We start from the raw sequence: 22,649 nt of genomic DNA on the forward strand, positions 1-22,649 counted from the left end.
CATATGGTGCTAGTTTTGCTTGTATAATTAGAAGGTACCTACATATTTCCTTAGACCATTGGTATTCAAACTGGAATGTGCTTCAGAAACCAGGGAGACTTGTTTAATACAAGACTGCGGGGCTCCCACCCTGGAGTTTTAGATTCCGGGGTACGGCCTGAGAACCTTCATTTCTGCCAAGCTCCCAAGAGATGCAAATGCAGCTATTATGGGGACCAACACACTTTGAAAACCACTGACTTAGAATGACTTTAAGAACAGTAATTATTAATCCAAATTAATAAAAAGAAAATACATCTATATTATATTTCTTTCTATAGTCCCCTAAATTTATAATCTGTGAAATTCTGGTCACACTTTTTGTAAATGATACAGTGTACCCAGTTCAATTTATTTAATTTTGCTAAAGCGTTGACTATAGAGCTCTTTAATCCCTATTTTTTTAAAAGCATCTTTTGTAAGAAAAAATGGTATGCTTTCATCTCATAACATATAATTTCATCCAGGGTTAGAGAAACGGTACATTTAAATCACTGAATTGTTATTTAGACACATGTAAGCATAATCTAGTAAAAGGACAACAAAAATAGAAAACAATTCTGGGTACCATTCCCTATACAAATAAGTTAGGAAAGTCTTTAGCCTTGGGGGCCTCAGTTTCCTTAAAATTAAAATGGAATGTTTGACCTGGACAAACTCTGACAGCCTTTCCAGCTCCAGAAGGAACGTCAATTCCTTCCCGTGTCTCAGGAACCCGGCCCACCTCGGTTTGGCAAAGACAGTAACTGAATCAGAGAAACTGCCCAAAAGTCTATAGAAAAGAATGACCTTTCAGTGTGATCATTCTTAATTAACAAAGAGTTTCAAAACAGAAAATGAAGGAGATAATGAGACTGGACTGCCTGCCCTGTGTCTTCCAGCTCCTCTGCGGCCCACTCGCTCCTTTGATCTTTGAATCTTAATTATAATAAAGGACAAGGTTTTATTTCTCTGAACAACGTCTTCTTCAGCGCTTAGACAGGCAGGTTCTGTGGATGCTCACGACCGGCGGACGGACCAGAAGGTGGTGCAGTTTGTTGCTGCTCAGTCACAAAATTAACAAGTATCTGAAAGAAGTGATGAAAATAATTAACCTCGAGGAACACTCAACCCTTTGTTCTCAACTATTACAAGGAACATCTTCTCCAAGCCCTGCCCAACTTTTCCTAAGACTCATAACCATTCATTCATAGCACCCCTTCCTAAATCACCCTCAACAGGTAGGTCTTCTGAGGACCCAACTCCAGGAATGATAAACATTTCTGGAAAATTAATAAATCATCAGGAAATTCTTGATGCCTTAAGCACGGCTTTAGATTGACCTGTGATCTAATTTCACCTTCTGGGACTCAGGGAACCAAGCACTTTTCTTCCCAAAGTCAGCTCACTTACAGTGGAGCCCCTTTAATTACTGTGGGGGGGTGGGTAAGTGGGGACGGGAAGGCTGACGGGGCCTGATCTGCTAACTGAGTGACCAATGAAATTATGAGCAGTTGGAAGCCCTGAATGGTGACTATTTACCTTGAGTGGAGAGCACACAATAAATGGGGCTCCTCACACTCACCATCTTTATCAGAATTTTGCAAACTCAAATGGTGAGAAATAAAAGATATGGTGATCTCAAGAAGTATAATCTGGCTCGTTTTTAAGTTGGCTGGAGTAGGCCTCAAGAAAAACAACGTGGTGATGCCTTTGAGGTACCATACCTGTTCCAGAGGGGTTTGCTTGATGGAGTAATATTTGATACTCAGGAAGTTTTTGTTGTCCTCCAGAACTCTGAACAGGCTAAGCACGCCCATCTTTTTGGCACATGGTATTCCAATAAATTAAGGCGCTACCCCTAAAAGCAAAAAAAAAAAACAAAAAAAAAAAGATTGGATCACAGGATTAGGAATCATTAAGCAAAATTGACCACACTATATTTAATTGCCAAATAAATTATCTTTTTGCACACCACACCTTTAAATACTAACTAGGTGCAGGGGTAAGTTTTGTGAGTCTCCAGAGAATAGTCGTGGGTTACGATTCGCCACAAGGCATATTTGATAAGAGGTGTCCCCCTGGGTGGGGTGACTGCTCTGCCCCTTTCTGCGCCACCGCCCCACCCCCCGCCTTGCCACAAGCCTGGGAAGCCCTCTCTAGGGGGAAGAAGACACCTGTCGACAGCTGAGAAGAAGGAGGCATATGTGACATCACAGAGATGCACAGAGACACCTGAACCTCACACCGGAGCACCCGGCCATCCCCACCTTTAGCTGAGCAACTCCTGGTGAGATGTTTAACTGTTCTGAGCCTCATTTCCACGGGTGCACATGGAGATCCCAACAACGGGTTCACGGGGTAGTTTAGAGTGGTCCTTAAACCCCTGTGACTTGGACGGCATGCTTCTCGCCGGGTAGGATTTTACCAAATGGTCATGGATGAAATAGACACGCAATGCATAGCTCCTTTGAGGACTACAACCTATTAGAAGTTACGACAAACTGTAATCATGGGGTCATCCAAGAGAACTGCAGATGGCGCTTCTCAGACGTCTGTGTGTACAAGGATCACCTGGTCCCCTTGGTAAAGTGCAGATTTGGGGTCACTATGCTGGGGACTGAGATACTGCAGCTCTCACCTGCTCCCAGATGATGAAGACCTGCTGGCTCAGGGACCACACTTTGCATCAAGTGTGTAGAGGGTTGTGATCTCAAGCCCAGGGCCCTTCCTGTGAATTAATGTTGAAATCCCTGAGCCTACAAACCCCACAGCAAATGCATGGGAGAAATTAACTTTTGTATCTTCCATCCTCAACAAAACAAACTGTGTGATGAAGTTGTTCCCACAGAAAAGGGGGGATGAGTAACCACCATCTGCTCTGGGTGACCCAACAAGGGGAAAAGCAGGCTTGTCGTCCTACAGCAAGGTCAGGTGACATCCACCACCCCTGATATTTTGGGTGGAGAGGTGTGGCCTGTACTTTGCAATGAGGCCAGAACAATAAGAGATATCTTTTGACAGAAAATAATTAAAACAGGGGAAAAGACAAGTACACTTATAACATGTTTTTAGCTCAAAACAAAGAAGTAATGTACAATATTAGCAATACCTTAAACTGGATTCCTGGAAAAGAGAGCTTCAAGCAGTCGGAAACAGCACTGTGTTGATTTGCTTCATTGCAGAGCCAAACCTTGACTGTGTAATCATCACCAAACCTGAGAGTTGAATTTAAAATTAAGGTTACTATTATATAGCCCTAAGATGGATACACTCTAAGTCCATTTTCACAGGAAGGCAACAAAAGAAAGTAACTACTCCAAATTGTTGGAAAATTTTGTGTTATCAAAAATAGAATATTCAGGAAGTAATTATAACTCATGCAGTTGCTGTAATTCATTGACACAGAGACTGATTTGTCTTTTCAAAAAATTAGCAAATTCTAGAATCAACACCTAGTCCATACAAGAGGCAGGGTGAAAGTGTGAAAACAAAGTGCTGAGTTAAGAAGTCAGAGCTGGGCTGCAGACGGACCCTGAGAACAGCCCAGGTTCAGGGGATGACAGCGTGGCTGGGAAGGATGGGAAAGAATAAGGGCTGCTTACAGGATGAAGCCAGGCATTTGTTTATCACGTAAAACAATTCTCCCAACTGTACTTAACCCTGCGGGCCCTGTGACTACAGGGGCCCCTCGGCCTGACATTGCAGAGATGTGGGCGGTAGGTCTGCTGGGGTCTGAGCGACCACACCCGAGGTTACGTTCATACCATACACAACCTCAAACAGTGACCTCCAAGAATTCATGGGGCTTCCCAAAACCATGAGTGTTTATTCTACTGCATACTCCAGATGCCCCACATCTCAGTAAAGATCTATTGAATGAAAGCAAATACACAAATATATCACGATGTTAGCAATTTTTCGTTGGTTTTCTTCACTGTTGTAGGTACCCCAAGCACCTAGAACTAATAAATATTAGTCGAATGAATGAATGAATGGATGAAAAAAGGCATGCCCAGAGCCTTACAAGCACCTTCATTTACAAAGCATTGCTAGGGAAATGGTTGCATTTAAGGAAGTTTTCCATATGTGAGATTGACTAACACGTTTATGGGCAAAGCACTTTTCCGGTGAATCTACCTGGTGAAGAAGAGGCCAAAGGCAGCATGGCCGCGCTTCAGGGACATGGATCAGCCTTGTGAGCACCCAGAGATGCTCGTCCCGGTTCTGTGTCCCAGCCTCCTGCCCTGCTTTCAGATCCCCCGAGACCTGTGTGTGACTCCAACGGCCTCCTGCTATTTTGAGCTAACGGTTTCCAGGCCACTCAGGGCTGAGAGGTTGCTGAGGACAGAACATCAGCGAAAGCAGCCGGGGACACAGGTCTCCTGAGTTCGCTCTCGGGACTCTCTGAGGCCGAGCCCTGCCCGGGTCAGCACAGGTGGCACTGAGGAAGCAGGTGAATAAATGTGCAGCGAAACCAAGGTTCTGCCCAGGATGTGGCCAAAATGAAGGAGCCCTTTCTTTGGTGTGAAGATGCTCACGATTTATCTGGGGGAGTTAGACAAAGCAAATGAAAAATCAGAACACAGATGGACCTAGAGGTTATCATACTGAGTGAAGTAAGTCAGACAGAGAAAGACAAATATCATATAATATCGCTTATATGTGGAATCTAAAATATGACACAAATGAACCTAGCTATGAAACAGAAACAGACTCACAGACATAGAGAACAGACTTGTGGTTGCCAAGCGGGGGTTGTTGGATGGAGTGGGAGTTTGGGATTAGCAGATGCAAACTATTATATACAGAATGGATAAACAACAAGGTCCTACTGTAGAGCACAGGGAACTATATTCAATATCCTGTGATAAACCATAATGGAAAAGAATATGAAAAGTATATATATATATATATATATATATATATATATATATATGTATAACTGAATCACTGTGCTGTACAGCAGAAATTAACACAACATTGTAAATCACCTAGACTTCAATAAAATAAATTTTAAAAATCAGGACACACATTTGCCACATTTGCTACATAAAAATACAAGGGTGAGAGGCAACACTGAGTAAGCAGAAATGACTTTGCTCTTTCACACATACTACGATCCACTTCACATTCGCAGGAATGGCAGCCCTCCAGGCGTATTTTCCTAATGCATTTTTAAAAATGCACGCTAAATTCCAATAATTGTCTAACAAATTCTCACTATAAGAATATATACATATTAATGTTTAAAATTCAGCATTACTCTAGAGAATCTGAATTACACAGTTATTAAAAAAAAAAAAAAAACTCAAGAGAATATGTTTCTGAAATTGGTTGGCAAATTCCTGAGGATCTCTCTAGAATACTCAACAAGACATGTAGACAGAAAGTTATAAAAGCACAGCATCTTCAATAACTAAGAGAATCTTTGCAGATTATCAAATTCATTCACGATGTGAGTATCTAATTTATGTTAGTCTTCCTTTCTCATTTCTGCCTATAACCTACACACATTTATGCCAATGATCTAAATTCCACGAAGGATTTATTTGATTCATGTGCTTTACAGTCTAAAAGCTTTCAAAGAAACGAAGGAGTCATTCATTTATATATTCACTCATCCCTCTCACATATCCAGACAACAGATCACATCCACATCATTTGCAAAGTTGGCGATTACATAAAAATAAATAAACAGCGTCATCTGCCAGTGAAGGCACCAGTAAGAAGCATTCAACCATTGCTGGGATACAACATTTAGGTACCACAAACATTCAGTGTAATACACCTAATAAACGCTAAAACAAGGGAGCAGGCAACGCACTAATGGAATAACAAATATACGCACGTGTATTTTAAAAGCCAGTGAGAGAATAAGGAGGGCTGGCTGAGTGATGGATACTTGTCGGCTACATTCAAGCTCCAAACAGTCCTCTCTAATCGCCCACGCACATGGCGTTGTTGATATTAAGAACTTTCACATCAAGTAGTTCATTATATTATATTATATTATATTATATTATATTATATATTACAGTAAGTCGCCTACATAAAAATGAGTTCTATTCCGAGAGCTCATTCATAAGTCCAATTTGTTCGTAAGTCCAACAAAGGTAGCCTAGGTACCCAACTAACACAATAGGTTATATAGTACTGTACTGTAATAGGTTTATAATACTTTTCACACAAATAACACATAAAAAACAAACACAAAAAATAAAGAAAACATTTTTAATCTACAGTACAGTACCTTGAAAAGTACATTAGTACAGTACAACAGCTGGCTTTTCTTAGCAGTACCAGCTACATCACCACTGCTTTTACGCTTGCTTCCAGATACCCTGGGCTTGAAATAAAGATACTGTACTACTGTACTCTACACAGTCCTGTACAGTAAAGTACACAAAAGCACAACCACTTGTAGAGGATGCATGCACGTGACAATGTATGCCAAACACATGAACTAACTTATGTGATTGGACATGCGAACGCACGTTCGCATCTTTGAAAGTTCACAACCTGAAGGTTGGTATGTAGGGGACTTACTGTATATTAGATTAGACTAGATTATGATTAGATTAGATCATATAATATAATATGATATCATATCATATCACATATTTATAATAATACTGTGAGCCCCAAAGAGGTCTGGGCTTCTCACCATGACTCAGTTTATCACTAGCAGAGACAGGACTACCTAGGCCTTCTGACTCAAAACCACGTCTCTCCAGGGCCAGGGCCTTTACTACTTCCACTTCAGTTAAGTCTGTTTCAGAAACCTTTCTAACCACTGCAGATGCAAATCTGAACGGTCCTGAGAAGTATGCAGGGAAGGCATTAACATAAAGAGAGCCTCTGACATCTAACGAATGAAAAGCAGCCTTTGGCAGCTGGCACCAGCATTCCTCCCAGGGAAGAAAGGGACTTTGGAAAGAGCCTCTGTGAGCTTCTGAGTTTAAAGGCAAGATCTCGGGGGGCGGGTGACACGGCCTCACAGTGAAGAGAAGGTTGATCCATGTTCACACACTTCTGCGGGTGAAGATTCCTCTCTACAGCCAGGGTGCCAGGTTCTTAAATGACCCCACCAGCCGCAGATCCAGAATTCAGAGCACAGGTTAAAGCTGCCACGACCAAAGGCCAGCAGAACTGTCTCAGAACTTGGAGGTCATGCAGCCTTCACCGAAAGATTGGACATCTTCCCTCTGAAGTCAAACTCCTGAGGCAACTATTACATAAAGAGAAGAGATAAACAACAAGTTCCTACTGTAGAGCACAGGGAACTCTAGTCAATATCCTGGGATAATCCATAATGGAAAAGAATATGAAAAGAAAGGATATATATACATGTATAACTGAGTCACTTTGCTGTACAGCAGAAACTAACACAACATGGTAAAGCAACTAAACTACAATAAAATTTTAAAAACTAAAGTCAAACTCTTGGGCTCAGCCCGCCAGGCTCTCCACGACCTGACGAATGCCCTCGCCTTCAGCTTCTCATTCTGCTCACACCTGATCCCTTTTCTCCATTTATGCAACATGTTGATTTGGTGCTCCATGTGCAAGGTCCTATGCTGGTTGTGGAGGCCTTTGCCTGCAAAGGTTCCCTTGAGCTCTCAGGGTCAGGATGCCCTTCTCCTGTGCATCCCCATGTGTGGAGCCTCCTCCTAGTTCATCAGCTGCTACAGCAAAGCTGCTCGAAGGCAAGGCCCATCAGCTCTCCTGCCTGGCATCCAGGTACTGTTTGATGAATCAGTGAGTGGATTAAATTTTTTGTTAGAATTTCTCTCCTAATTGAAAAGCAAAATGGGCTGAATATTTCTATAGGTTTTCTTTTCTTTGGGGGAGAATGGAAAAGGACCATTTTTAAAGCATGAGGCAATAGTCAGGTCAGCAAGATGGTAAAGTAAGCACCCACTCCTGCAGCACTAGACCCCTGTCACCTGCCCAACCAGCACCATGGACCATCTTTTTTTCAGGCTGCTGAGATTTCAGCTTAAGATCAGGGCCCTCATCCAGCTTCCTGCATTTTTTCACGATCTCTGAACATTTTTCTTCATTTCAGAAATGCCTTAGAATCTAGATAGATAAAAGATACATTTTAAGGCTGGTAATAGTACATGTGATTTTCTATATTTCTCAATCCTGACAAGTAGACATTTCTTTTTTTATTCTTTTCATTTTTAAAGAGAAACTTGAGATATAAATTTAACTGTTATCCATAAAGTTGAAATCCTGACACCATGATTTCTACTCTGAGTAACAGAAGATAACTTTCACTCAGAGTGTGGAGGGGGGAGCCAACAGAGGTCTTTGTTGTTGAAATAAATTATTTATGTGAGTTTCTGATCAATAAAAGCATAAAAAAGCTTCTAAATGTGTAATAATCCTCCTGCATAAAAGTATGGGCCAATAGGAAACTACAATAATTATTTCACTGAGCAGGCTGGTTCAGTTTAGTAGAAAACCACATAAGCCATCTGAAAACAAACAGAAAACAAATGTCTTATCATTGGGTGGGATTCCAGGCGCAGCCCCACTGAATCTCAGTAGGAAACATAGGCCCTAACTTGGAAATATTACAGAGTGGCACGTTTTCCTAAAGCAAACACGATCAGAAGCCTGATCGTGAAAGAGAATGGTATTTCTGTGGTTTAGGTATCTGTCCATCCTGGGTGACGTCAGTACGAGAGGGGAAGAGTCTTTGGGAAAAGGAGACATTTCGAGCAGCTGGACGGATGTCCTGTCACATCAGACTTCATAACACGGCAAACCCTGGGGGTCTGCCTGCTGACAGACTCAGCCGTCAAACTGTGCTCACACCACCATCCCCGCAGAGGTGGTGGGGACTAAAGTAGTCATTCTCACCCTGATTTTTCTCTCTGAGCCTTTCAACGTAATTAAGCAAATGTCCCATGGAAAAAGGCCAGGGCAATTTTCCTCCCGGCTGGGTGAGTGCTGCCTGGAGAGACAGCCCAAGCACTCACAGGTGAGACCTCGGGAGGGAAACAGCATCATTAAGATGGGGAACCTCAGAGCCTGCACCCCGCTCAGCTGCCCCATGGGCAGCGATCACAGCTTCGTAAAGCCCTTCCAGGCAGGGCGAGGGCTCGGCTCCAGGCCCACAAGCAAATGCACTTGATTCTGACTGGCTGCGGTCTGGAGGTGTGGAGGGGACATAGAAGGGATGATCCTCTCGGAAGATGCAATTAAAGCTCTTCTGAATTTTGTTTCCCAAATAATATCTGTGGACTCCAGTCAGATCCCATGTAATACAGGCTTTAAAACAATAATGGAATAATGAGGAAAATGAATGATTTTCTTAGCAGAGAGAAATTAAGAGGCAGTCTCCCTCCCCTTGTTGAGAAAATGCTTCAAGAAGCCAGACCCAGGGCGAAAGTCTCTGGGGCCTCAACGTGGCTGAAACATTCCTGCTGGACAGCAGAGTGGGTACATACTGGCCACCAGAGGAGTCTGCCCAGCAAGCAACAGAGGGTGCAGGACGGGACCAGGCAGACAGGAACCTCTGTGCTGTGATGTACCTGCCTCCCCCTCAGCTCCACGTTCAACAACATCAGGAAGAAGACTAAGTTCACAGAACACTGGAGCCTGATGTGTTTTGGGGGTGAATAATGAGAGGGCCACACAGCTGAGCCGATGTGGTCCAAGGCCCAGCAGCAAGCACACAGGGTGGGGGGCCCATAGGTGCACAGAGACAGCGGGGCATGTGACAAGGTGATGATGCACCAGGAACTCACAGAGCCACTCAGACAGGGGACTCTGAACCCTCACTGCCATGAAATCAGGCAGATATTCCCGTTTCCCGTGGTCAGGGAAGACCCTAATGATATATGGGTTGTGAAAACAAGTCATCAAGACAGTAAATATTTTCTCAGTATTACCCTGGATTCCTCCAAACATGAATTAAAAACTAGATAATCTATATCAAAGAAAATGTTAATTGGGATCATAAATTCTTCTAAAAAATAGAAGAGGAAGAACACTTCCCAACTGATTTTATGAGGCCAGTATTACCAGGACACCCAACCAAGTAAAAGCATCAAAAGAGAAAAACAAAAACAAACTAGAGACCAATATCTGTTATGAACATGGACACAAAAATGCTCAACAAAATACTAACAAACTGAACATGAAAAACAATCATATACCATGACCAAGTGTGATTTATCCTAGGAATGCAAGGTTGGTTTAACATCTGAAAATCAGCTAATGTAATACAATATGATCATCTCAATAGATGCAGAGAAAACATTTGGCAAAATCCAACAATTTTTTATGATTACAAACACTCAACAACATAAGAATAAAAGAGAAGTTTCTACCTAGAGAAATTTTGTAAGAAAAGTAAATAAAAGGCATCCATATTGAAAAGGAATGAGTAAAATTACATTTATAAATGGCATGAGCATATATATAGAAACGCCTAAGGAATCTAGTAAATACTGTAGGAACTCATAAATGTGTCCAGCAAGGTTGCAAGATACAAGAGCAATGTATGAAAATGAACTGTATTTCTACACACTTGCAATGAACACTCAGAAAATGAATTTTTTAATTCCATTTATAATAGCATCAAAATAAATAAAACCCCTAAGATTAAATTTAACAAAAGAAATGCAGAATTTATATTTTATAACTAGAAAACATTGTTAAAAGAAATTAAAGAAGATTTGAATAAGCAGAAAAGCACACCACGTTCATGACTCAGAGGACTTAACATTGTTAGGACAGCAATACTCCTCAAATTGGTCTAAAGATTCAACATAATCTCTGTGAGAATCCATGTTGAATTCTCTGTGGAAATTACAAGCTGATTCTAAAATTCATATGGAATCGCAGTGGACCTAGGCTAGCTAAAACAATCTTACAAAAGAGGAAAAATCTCAAGGACTAACACTAATTTCAAAACTTACTTGAAAGCAACAATGATCAAGACAGAGTGGTAGCATCAGGATAGATACATGGGTCAATGAAACAGAATTCGGTCCAGAAATAAGGCTGTGGGCCTGTGGCCAACTGATTTCTGACAAGGTAGCCTGAACCATTCAATGGAAGAATCATCTTTTCATCAAATAGTTCTGAGAGAGCTGGATGCACACGCAATGCCCACAGTTGATACCAAAGCTTATGCAAAATGGATCAAATATCTAAACGTAAGTGTTAAGATGATAAAACTCTTAGAATCATGCATAGTGGAAAGTCTTCATTGTCTCTGATTTCACAATGGATTCTCAGATATGACACAAAAAACATGAAAAACAAAAGAAACAATAGATAACTTGGGCCGTTTCAAAATTAAAAACATCTGTGCTTCTAAGGATGTTATCAAAGTGAAAAGGCAAACCATGTATCAAGAGACAATATCTGCAAATCATCTATCTGAAAAGGGACTTGTACCCATAGTATGCAACTCTTTTAAATCCATAATAAAAAGACAACCTAGTTTCTTTTAAATGGGCAAAAGATATGAATAGACATTTCTCCACAGAAGACATTCAAATGGGCAACAAGCACATGGATATATGTTCAACATCATTAGTCATCAGGAAAATGCAACTCAAAATCACAGCGAGATACTACTTAACATTCATTGGGATGGCTGGAATGAAAATTCAGATAATTAAATGGCAAGGATGTAAAGAAAATGGAACCTTCATTCATTGTTGACAGGAATGTAAAATGGTGCAGCCAATTTGGAAAACAGTCTGACAGTTCCTTCAATGATTAAGCACAGAGTTACTATATGACCCAGCAATTTCACTCCAAGGTATATGCCCAAAGAAATAAAAAGATATGTCCATACGAAAACTCATACCTAATTGTTTATAGCAACAGAACGAATAATAGCCAAAAGGTGGAAACAATCCAATTGACAATCCATTGCCTATTGACAATGGATAAACAAAGTGTTGTATATTATTTGGCCATAAAAAGAAATGAAGTACTGATAACAGGGATGAACTTTAAAGTATTACGGTAAGTGAAAGCCACCAGTCAGAAAAGACCACACACTATGTAATTCCATTAATATGTCAATAATAGACAGAAAATAAACTAGTGAGGGCTTAGAACTGGAATGAATAGAAGGGGGATAGCTAAAGGGATAGGGTTTCTTTTTGAGATGATGAAAATGTTCTAAAATTGGCTGTGGAGATGGTTACACATAATTGCGAATACACTGAAAAGTACTGAATTATACACTTTAAATGGAAGAGTTACAGGACATGTGAAGTATATTTCAATTCATCTGTTAAAAAGCAAAGAAAGAGGATGGCCACTGTTTAAAAAAAATTAGTGACAAATGTTTGGTATAGTAGTAGTTTGTAAACATGGCCCCAACTCTCTGCATCCTCCCATGCCCACACCCATCACCACATAACTTTGCTGTGTTCTTGCCCTAAGAGATGGGACTACTTTTCTACTCTTTTACTTTAGCCACATGACTTGGTTTGGCAGGTGTGATGTGACCTCAGGCTTGAATCATACTTGTGCAGTTTGGCCATTCCGTTCTCGTAGCCCCACTGCTTGGAGGCTGATCCCAGGAGAAGGATGAGAGACAGTTGGGACAGAGCCAGCCAACCTGCAGCTTCAGGAGGACGAATGATAATTGTATAAGCCACTGCATCTTATAAACTTCATTTTGCTGCTCTATGTAACAAAATCTAACTCAGGGAAAAGTTTATTTTTAATGGTTTTGATAAAAGAGAACCCAAAATCAAATTTGTAAAATGCTTCTCAACTATGAAACCATGAAATGTTGCAGGTTCATGCCTTTTTCTCTGAGTGTACACACACACCTAAATTTTAAGCTAACTGAACCCAGAGTAAATAAACTTCCCAAATTCCAATCTTGAATTATTTGAAAGCTTAAATATAGTTCTGACCTAAGAGAAATCCATTTCCTTGGCTAGGCTGGGTCTTCTCATGCTGAGACTGCGTTTAGAATCAGAATTCACCATCCCGTAGTGCACACTGAGCTTTGGAGGCATGTTTTCTCTGTCTGCGTTGCACATTAGTTCTTGGCAGGTCAGGGTGCATCAGTGCTGAGTCTGGCTACCCTGCAGGGAAGTGACAGGAAAATACTGCCAAGGCTGTGGCAGCAATTAGGCCTGAATCACGCACCTGATGGTTCCTGTTAATGGGGACACTGAGTAAGACAGAGCCTGTTTCTAAAAGCAGCCAACAGAGGATGAATAATGCAGAAGCTTCTGAGAGAAAGCAGGTTTCACCCCGTCCAGAGATCAGTGGGATTGGAATGGAAGTCTTTATCAAAGGGGTTGATTGTTGTTATTAGTAGTTGTTCATTAAGCTGGACAGACCCTAAATTCTCCACAGCCTCCTCTGATTCCTCTTTCAAAGTCTAGTCGTAGAACCTGGAAGAAGATAGCGTTTACTAAAGGCCCCCCATGCACTATGGAATTTGCACTCATTCACTCATTTATTTATTTGTTCAACAAATACCCTGAGCACATGTCACGTACCGGACACTGTCCCAAATGTCAGACATACAGTAATAAACAGAAACAAAGGTCTACCCTCAGGAGATTTATATTCCATTGGGAAGAAGTTGAAAATAATCAGGTAAACACACCGATGTTGTGTTTCACATGTCAGAGTACGTCTGTTTAGATTCACAGATGAGTGACAGAAAACCCAAAGCAGCAGGATATGAGCAAGCCTATAGTCTGAGGTCAGCCAGTGCAGAGGGGTAAGGCCTTCCTTTGGCCCTTTCTGTCCCATTGCTCTGTTCACAGGTCTCCATTGCTGAGGTTGCTTCATCTCTAGCCATCACATCTGCATTCAGGTCAGAAGGAAGGAAGGAAGGAAGGAAGGGGCAGGAAAAGTGTATGCTTTTTCCTATAAAGTCATATCCTTGAAGTTTCTGTCACCTCTCCTATTATCTCTGTGCCCACACTTAGCGGTTGGTCGTGAGAGCTGGAAAATGCATTCTTATTTCCAGGTGGCCGTGATGCCAGCTAACCTCCAGAGGCTCTTCCGCTGTTATGGGCGGGTGGACTAGATACTGGAGACCCCTCTGGAGCGGTGACTGTTGAGAGAACTGAGGGAATAAACCACACATTCATCTCGGGAAAAGAGGACATCACGGCCTCAGGTGGGAACACGACTAGTGTATCCGTCTACTTCTTTCCACAGCATTACAAAATAGGTATGATTGTCCCCATTAAGGGAAAAAAACAGCTTTCAGAAATGTGAAAGAACTTTTTCAAGGTCCTAGAGGTGGTGTTACAAGTTTGACTCTACATCTCAGCTGTCTCATGCAAGGGGTCGGTCCGTGTTTCAGGAAGAGGGGAGCCTGTTTTCTCAGTAGATGCAGCAGAAGAAGGGTCCACGCCCCTGCTGCGGCGCTCTGTCGATCCATCAGTTTGGGGTCAGGTGAGTGGGGATGACAGTAGTGTGAAAGGGATAAGGAACTCAGGAGTCGAGAATTGAGTTTGAAAACTGCTTCTTTCAATTGTAACTCTCTGTTCTGAGCCAACAGCTTAACTTCTTTAGGTCTGAGTTTCTTTACGGTGAAGTGGGTAAACTCATAGCTATCACGTTGTAAGGATTAAATGAGATAATGCACAAAAAGCACCTGGCAAATGGCCTGAGTTTGGTAACGTTTCAATAGATGTAAGAGCACGGATGAGGGCCCCGACCTGTCACATCCGCGTTCACAAACAGTGACGCAAAGGTGTGAAGAGCCCGACTACTCTCGCCCTCTGTCTCCCGAGAGTCAGCCGTCACCACCAGCTTTAGGCTTCTTTCCCTGGCTCCTGCCAGGGCGAAGGGCACAGGGCAGAACACAGAACAGTTTCTTCCTTGTGAGGCCCCCAGGCAGCTCCCGGGGCTCACAGAGACATGCCCCCGCTCCCCCCGCTCTCAGCCGTCCCGGCGCCCCGATTTTTCCCCGACAGCCCCATCTTCCATCTCCCAGACCCGAGGGTTAGTGACCACGATGGCTCCTCCCTCCCTGACTCCCCGGACCAGTCGGCTATAAAGCTCTATTATATTTTTTCTACAAAGCCCCCCACCAATGCTTTCTTCCCCACACGCCCTGTCCCCAGCCGACTCCAGTCCATCTAAATTAACCTCCAGCTAAAGAACAAGAATCGCCTTTTAATTGCCATTCCTGCTCCTGTTTCTTGTTCCTTCCCTTTGTTCCCTAACTTTTCACAACAGCATTTAAGTCTTCCTTGGTTTAACCCCAAAGACTGTCCTCAAGTGGATGCCCCGTTATTCACCCTGGGCCTGTGTGACAGTCCAGCTCTTGTCAAACATGATTTGTGCTGTTTATCTCCAGGTCTCTCCCAGCACCAGAAATGCATGCATAGTTGAGTCACCTCCCATGAATACACTTGGTTGAAATGCCTCCTCTTCCATGAAGCCACCCCAGCAATCCATCACCTAAAACACTGGGCTAGTGTTGTCTCCTCCTAACCCCTACTGCGTGCAGCACTTACAGGCTCTCATATAATTTTTGATTTGTTCTTTAGGTTTCATGCCTTATTCATCTCTCCAGCTCAACACCCTGTGACTACACAGACACCCAAAAACATTTGATGACTTAACCTGAATTGCATCACACAGCGTTTTGTTCACCAAATCACCACAGAGTGTTGTGTTTACGTTTCTGTGTATGTGTGTCTGTCTGACACCAGACTTACTGACTCGGGGTACCACACCTGCGTTGGGCTCCTGAGACAGGCCCTCAGCAAATGTGCGTGAATGAACAGGAATCATGATGTGAGTCTGAATCCAGGAAAAAAATCTCTCATCACTTCGGTTCTCCATCTTCACTGTGGGTGAGAAGCAGTCTGTTTGTTCTTGAGGGAAAATACGAGAAAATGACAGCACGGTGCCCCCTTTGGTAAAGTGACAGCTCTGGATGATGTCACTCATGAGCTGAATGTCCAAGACCAGAGGCATCTGCCCAAAACGCCTAGCAGGAGAAGAGCACGCAGATCAGAAACCCTTAGGGCAATGCTGACCATGTTCATGCAATGAGGTGTCATGAAGGCAAACGTGATGACAAATTCCACGGGTCAGCCAGGTGACCACATGCTGAGGAGAGCTACCTCCTTTCTCAGGAGTAAAAGAAATACACTTGATAAAGAAGCAGATTGCTTCCTCAAAAACAGGGACAAAGAATTGAAGAATGATGAATAAATAAATATTTTGTGAGACCCCACTGAGGCATCTCTCAGCTTAGGAACATGTTAAGTGAGTGGGTGTCAGAATCTTAGTGACAATGAGAACACACAGAAACACCACCAAGAGGAAGATCAACAGGAGAGAGCAATTGGCCCAGATGTGATTGTAGACCGGGCAGGGTCTGCATCCATACACGTCTGCACAGCCCCAGGATGCGCCCCAGCAGGAAGCAGGCTGGGTGTGAGGTGACCGTCCTGGGGGCTCAGGAGTCAGATGGGCCACAGGTGAGTCCCAGCCCCACGATGGCTCACTCCCTTTATTGTTACATAGGGAATGATCATGAGGATACACGTCGCAGAACAAAGCAGAGCCAGAGTGCTTGGGTTCAAATCCAACCTTTCCACTTACTAACCAGTGACCCTGGGAATGACATTCAAGCTTTCCAGTCTTATTTTCTGTGCCTGTAAAAAACGGTCATAACGATGGCTACTGGGTTGGCGGTCATGAGGAATAAGCTACCTGAGACGTGTAGAACACTCAGGACTGGCATCTGGAATGCACTATATAGGTGTCATCTCATGCTAGATAATCTACACACAGTACTTACTCCAGGAGGGAAGAGAACATGTAACCAATGGCCACCAGATAAAGGGTGAGACCTGGGACTCATAAGAGAAGGGCTGTTCCATAGGCTGTGGAAGTGAGAATGGAAAACAGGAGTGACTCCTGGGAAGGGGTCCGATCACCGAGGAGAGGGTGTCTGGGACTGCAGGTTATGGTTGCGCTCTACAAATTTTAGAAAAGGCAAATTCCTTAGCCGGGGCAAAAGGGGGAGGGACGCATTCCCAAATTTCTTGAGCCTGAAGGGGGTCACCCAGGGGCACTGGCACCTCTCCTGCTCCGACTGGAAATGGGGAAAGGAAAGCCGCAGGTGGTGTCCAGCCTCCAGGGCCACTGAGCACAGGCAGTGGAGGCCGGGGCAGGGGAGGCTTAGGGCAGTGCACGTCCTCCAGGAGGAAGGAAGATATCGTCATGGGAGGATCCGGCCAAGTTCGGAGAAGGACGGAGTGAGAACGCAGCTGAGGAAGGTCTGAGAAGAGCTCGCAGTGGCAAGAGGCCTGCGGTGGAATAGGGCAGGGACCACATCGCATGTCACAAGGTTGAAGCAGAGGCCGGAGGGCTCAGGGTGAGGGGAGATAGGGGGTGTGGAGGGGGAGAAAATGCCACTCTCCCCAGAGAGACCGCACCTCGGAAATTCCCTACTCTAGACCCTGTCTGTCTTTCTGGCCAAACAGTTCTCACTTTCAGACAAATCGAGATGGGATGCCATCTGAAGCTGGGATGAGCAAGACGCAGCACCGAGCCAGAGCCAGGAAAAGTCCCTTAGTAACTCCCAGGAACTGAAATCTAGCATTGGCTTCTTTCCTGAAATGATAAAGTATGACTCCATGATTATCAAACTTGAACTTGGTTGGTTCTTTGTTTATGAACACAAAGAACATTTAAAACTACATTAGAATGCCAACTCTACGGTTAAACACAGTGTTTAATTATTTACAGCTGTCACTTAAGACACCTTAAGAAGTTAAACGAAGACAGTCTTGAACTTGAGAAAAAAAAATAGGATGGCCAATTAGGAAAGGCATGAATTTAGCCCTCCTGGGGGATCAAAACCTAAACACTTCAGGACCGTGTGCATCCTCTTTGGAATAGTTCTCCTGGGTTCCCCGGGCCGAGGGGTCCAGGACCAGCTGTCGCTGCCCCCAGGCTCCATCCCTGAGACAGTAAGGATGCCGAGCACAGAGCCATCCTGAGGTGGACAAAGGACAGAGCCTGTGCTCTCCAGGAGCGTAGGGTCTAATTGGAACCAGGCAGGATTGGCACAGACAGACCTCCTGGCAGGGAGGATGCAGTTACCTGCCAAAGAAGAGAACAGGTTGTCGCTGTGAGGAGAAAACAAGGAAGTGAAGTGCCGAGCCTTGGAGAGGCCATGGGGTCCCACCCCACAAGGAAGGTGGACGGTGCTGGCAGCTTGGTGGGGATGCAGTCACGGCTGGGAGGTGTCTGAGAGAGGCTGCAAGTGCGAGACAACGAGGCGAGGGAGAGGTATTCAGAGGATGTGGGGGGCATCCCGGTGGCCCCAACCTGTCAACTTCCCAGTGCCCTCCAGGACCTTGGGCTCCTGGGTGTCATTTCTCACATCTGAGCTGGGACCAGACTGAGGTTGGAAGGAGAGCAAGATGCTTTTCTCACTCGGACCCTGAAACTTCTGCAAACTGAGGTCCGCAGGGCCCAGGGGATCGGCTTGTGGGATGAAGTGCCCCATGTGTGGAGCTGGCCCCTCTTCAGGCCGGTTCCCGGCTCCTCCCTCTCACTGTGCCTCCCCTGCCAGCCCGGAGAGCCGAGCAAGAATTCAGCGCCCTTCTAACCAGATTTACTTGTACATTTTACCTGTACTCAGAGACTTCCCTACACCCTCCAACCAAACATCCCCGCCGCCAGATGCCACGGTTGGTACCTCTCTTGCGATGCACACCTATTAGGCCTGTGACACCACAGGTGCTGTGAGCCTCGCTCCCTGGGTGACGGGCACCCAATGGGAGAGACTCCATAGGACCAACTGGTCCCTCCTTGCTGGGCTTACGTGTGGCCCGTCCTTTTGGGACATCTGACGAACTCTTCAGTCCAATCATCTCCTGATAGGGTGGCCTTACACATCTCACATTTTCTACAAATGCAGTTAACGGAGCCCGGAGGGAGGAGCCGGTCTGGGTGGGCAGCAGGATGCGGGGCTGTGATGCTCAGAAAGGAGTAGGGGAAGGGGCTCGCGTCCTTTGGAGGAATGTTCTCTGATGGGGGAGGATGAGTGGGTTGCTCTTCGGGCCCAGGAAAGGAATTCAAATGAGCAAAGGTGGAAGGAAAAGAATCAGGGCACCGAGAGTGGAGAGTGGATGAAAAGCACCCAAGAAGAGGGAGTGCAGCCCGGGATGGCCTGGACCTGGTCTCGCCGGCAGGCTGGGGGCGATATGGCGGCTCTGAGGTCTGGGAGGCACCTCTCTCCCCTGCACCATCTCTGGGGCTGTGCCATCCCAGCAGATGGGGCAGGGCCTGTGCTCTCCTTCTGTGTCTCTTTTTCCGTCTGTTTACCTTTCCTACATCCCACCCACATGCTCTTCCTCCCTTTCTACTTCTGCGGCTCTTGGTTTTCCCCATCCCTGCATCCCTTTCCCTTCCCCGCCCACCTGGAAGATGGATTCTGTGCCCAGTTGAAATGGAGCAGAACCCTATGGTCCTTGCCCACCATGTCCTCCACCTGCCTTTTGTCTGGGGAAAAACTTTAGCCAAAGAGTAAGTTTAATCAGAGAAGTGAGAGAATGCAGAAACCAAGGAAAACAGTCCAACAAACTAATCAATAATAGATTAGTCATTAGGCAAAGTCAAGGACCTTTAGTTCCTCCTTAAGGGCTACAGATAATATTCTGAGCCATGTCCTGTGATCTGTCTCATAGATACTGAAACCCCCAGCAGACGGAAGAAGTGAACTACATGATGACCAGACTGTAGCCATGACATAAGCTGCCACAATTCCGAGAACTGACCTCAAAGAAATGGGAACAAACCGACCCTGGAACTGAAGATTAACTGTACTTAAAACAATCAAGATGACGCTGGTCAGACCACCGATGACCAATTTCAAGGTGACTGTCAGAGCTGACTTTGGTGTTTCTGCACATAGCCCCCTCCCTCTGTCTATAAAAGCTCTTGCCCACTGGTTGTCACTGGGGGGGAGTCAGCCTTTGGACAGGAGCCTGCCCTCCCCCTCCCCAGGATGCTGACATCTGAAATAAAGCAAACCTTCCTTTCCACCAGCCTTGCCTCTTTGTTGACTTTTGAGCGGCAAGCAGCCAGACCCCACTTTGGGTTACACAGTGAGCTGTTATTCCAGTGGGGCCCCTGGCTGCCATCAACATTTCATTTGCTGGGATTTCCCTGAGGGTTTCTAGTGGCTGATGATGGGTCCAGACCAGCACTGGGATTTGGAAGCTGAACAGGGGCTAAACCTTCACTACCTCCTGGCTCCCCTCTCCTCTGCCTCTCTCCGTGGGCTCTTCTGCACCTGCCCTCGTGGTTGGGGGGTTCCCAAGGACCCAGCCCTGCATCACCCCTCTATGGGGTTTCTGCAGCTCCCTGCATCGCCCCTCTATGGGGTTTCTGCAGTTCCCGCCGTCAGCTCCCGCTTCAGACCATGTCTCCTGACCCAGACGGGACCCAGCCCAGCCACCTCCATGTCTCCACAGGGAAATCCCTAACTCAGGTCTGAACCCAACCTCAGGGCCATCTCTGAAACATCGCTTCATCCTGAGTTCTCTCCTCAGAGCCCCCGCACCCCCGCTCTCTCTTCTTCATTCTCTCCTCACTCTTTTCACGTTCCCTCTGTCCCCAAATCACGGGATCACCCTGGACTCTCCTCCTCGGCTGCTGCCTTTGCTGACACGCTCAGCATCACACTGTCCGGACTCAGGGCTCAGGAAAATTCATTTCCACGGCTTCATCCTGGCTTTCATCACCTCTCACAAAACCCATCACAGAAGCTCTCTCTGACCCCTCTACATCCTGACTCTCCCTGGGGACACAGCGGGACGGGTCACTCGGGTAAAACTGCCTGTGGTAGTAACAGCAGCAGGCACCCCAGCATGACCGGAGCAGGGCCCTCTTCTAAGTTCTCTCACACGTGTGTGGTCCTCATGACAACCATCTCACAGCTGGGGAGACTGAGACCCAGGCACCATGTGACGGGCTCCATCCAGGGGCAGCCAGACCAGGCCTTCATCTGCCAGTGGTCCCCCTGCAGGAACCCAGCAGGGCCTCCATGAAATGGTCCAAATCGAACCTCTGGACCCATCACCCGAGGTCACAGCAGACACCGGGCAAGAAACCTCCTTCTGCCCCAGTAACAAACCTGCCCACATAGTCAGGGCAACAAGGCTGGAAGCCAGGAAGCTTGCCCCCTGTCTGCTTCAACGTCCTCAGGGCAAGCGAGCACAGGCACTGCGGGCCTCAGGGATGTTCAGGGATTCTGGCAGAAGGGCAGGGACCGAGTGGAGGGAGGAGCCTCCTGCAGCCCCCCACGCCCCAAGGATGGAAGTGGGCACCACGTTGATGACCCCCAGGTTTAGGAGTCCAGCATTCCATAAAAATGATCAATCCTGTGTTCTCCATCTCAATATTATGGAAGTACATATAGTCAGTTTGTCATAGGAAAATACCAACTTTACAAACTATTTTTAAATCTATTGAGTTCAAGGTTCCAGTGACTAACCCACAAGCCATCTGTTAACAGAATTCTATGGTACACACTGCTATGTTCAAAATGGATAACCAGCAGGGACCTACTGTAGAGCACAGGGAGCTCTGCTCAATATTATGTAACAACCTCAGTGCGAAAAGAATTTGAAAAGGAATGGATACATGTATATGTATAACTGAAAAAATAATGTATCCTGGGGGAAAAAAAGAATTCTACAGTTCATATTTACTAGCGATCCATCCTCACCCCTATTACACATGATCAGACCTAAAACTCAGAGGCAGGCAAGAACGATGAGCACACAGACCAGAGCAGCAAGAAGATACGCCTCCCCACAGCCTCCCCTCCCCCTGCCCCTTCCAGAGACGTCGGTAAACCTCTTGAAAGGCAAGTAGCTAAACTCAGACATACATCATCCGACAAGCAGGCAAGGGCTATAAAACTTTATGTGAGCATTCATAAAGGAGAGGGAGCGTGAAATATTATTTTTCTTTCAATGACCCTTATTAAAGGTGAGCAGAGCACATGTTGAGAACAGTTTCCAGCAGGTTTATCTGATGAGGGATTGACATGAAGTGACAGTGAGCATGACCAGCCAGCAGCGCCTGCTGCTGGAAAACTGTCATCCACTCTGCAACGCGGCATCTGCATCCAAACATTCATGGTATTTTCTCCATAAAATAAAAATATTTCAACCTAATATATATATATGAATTTAACAAATCTCCATTTGGGAATTCTTACTTTAAAAACATCGAATAAGTGAAAATGAAAAGAGATGTATCAACATATATGAATAAATTACTCTATATCAAAAGGAACGGATTAAACAACAAATTTAAAAGAAATTAGAGGCATACCTTGGAGATACTGCAGTTTCCATGCCAGACCACCACAATACAGCGAATATCGCAATTAAGGGAGTGACACAATATTTTTGGTTTCCTGGTGCATATTAAGTTATGTTTATACTATACTGTCTTCTAATAAGTGTGCAACAGCATTATGTCTAAAAAATGTACATAGCTTAATTTAAAACAATACTTTGTTGCTAAAAAATGCAAACTGTCATCTGAGCCTTCAGTGAGTTGTAATCTTTTTACTGGTGGAGGGTTTGAAATATTGCAAGAATTACCAAAAT

At 44.9% G+C, this 22,649-nt stretch overlaps 1 protein-coding gene across 1 annotated transcript in view; it reads right to left on the bottom strand.

Moving 5' to 3' along the window:
* Positions 1-1,013: 1,013 nt before the first annotated feature.
* The window catches only part of ABCA13 (ATP binding cassette subfamily A member 13), a 273,722-nt gene continuing 252,086 nt past the window's right edge, over positions 1,014-22,649 (bottom strand). Inside the window, 4 exon segments of the mRNA XM_057549669.1 lie at positions 1,014-1,106; positions 1,746-1,825; positions 1,828-1,879; positions 3,131-3,236. Of these exon segments, the coding sequence (XP_057405652.1) occupies positions 1,014-1,106; positions 1,746-1,825; positions 1,828-1,879; positions 3,131-3,236 (331 nt within the window).

This window comes from Balaenoptera acutorostrata, chromosome 7 (genome assembly GCF_949987535.1).
Source record: "Balaenoptera acutorostrata chromosome 7, mBalAcu1.1, whole genome shotgun sequence".
In the NCBI taxonomy this organism is placed as follows: domain Eukaryota; kingdom Metazoa; phylum Chordata; class Mammalia; order Artiodactyla; family Balaenopteridae; genus Balaenoptera; species Balaenoptera acutorostrata.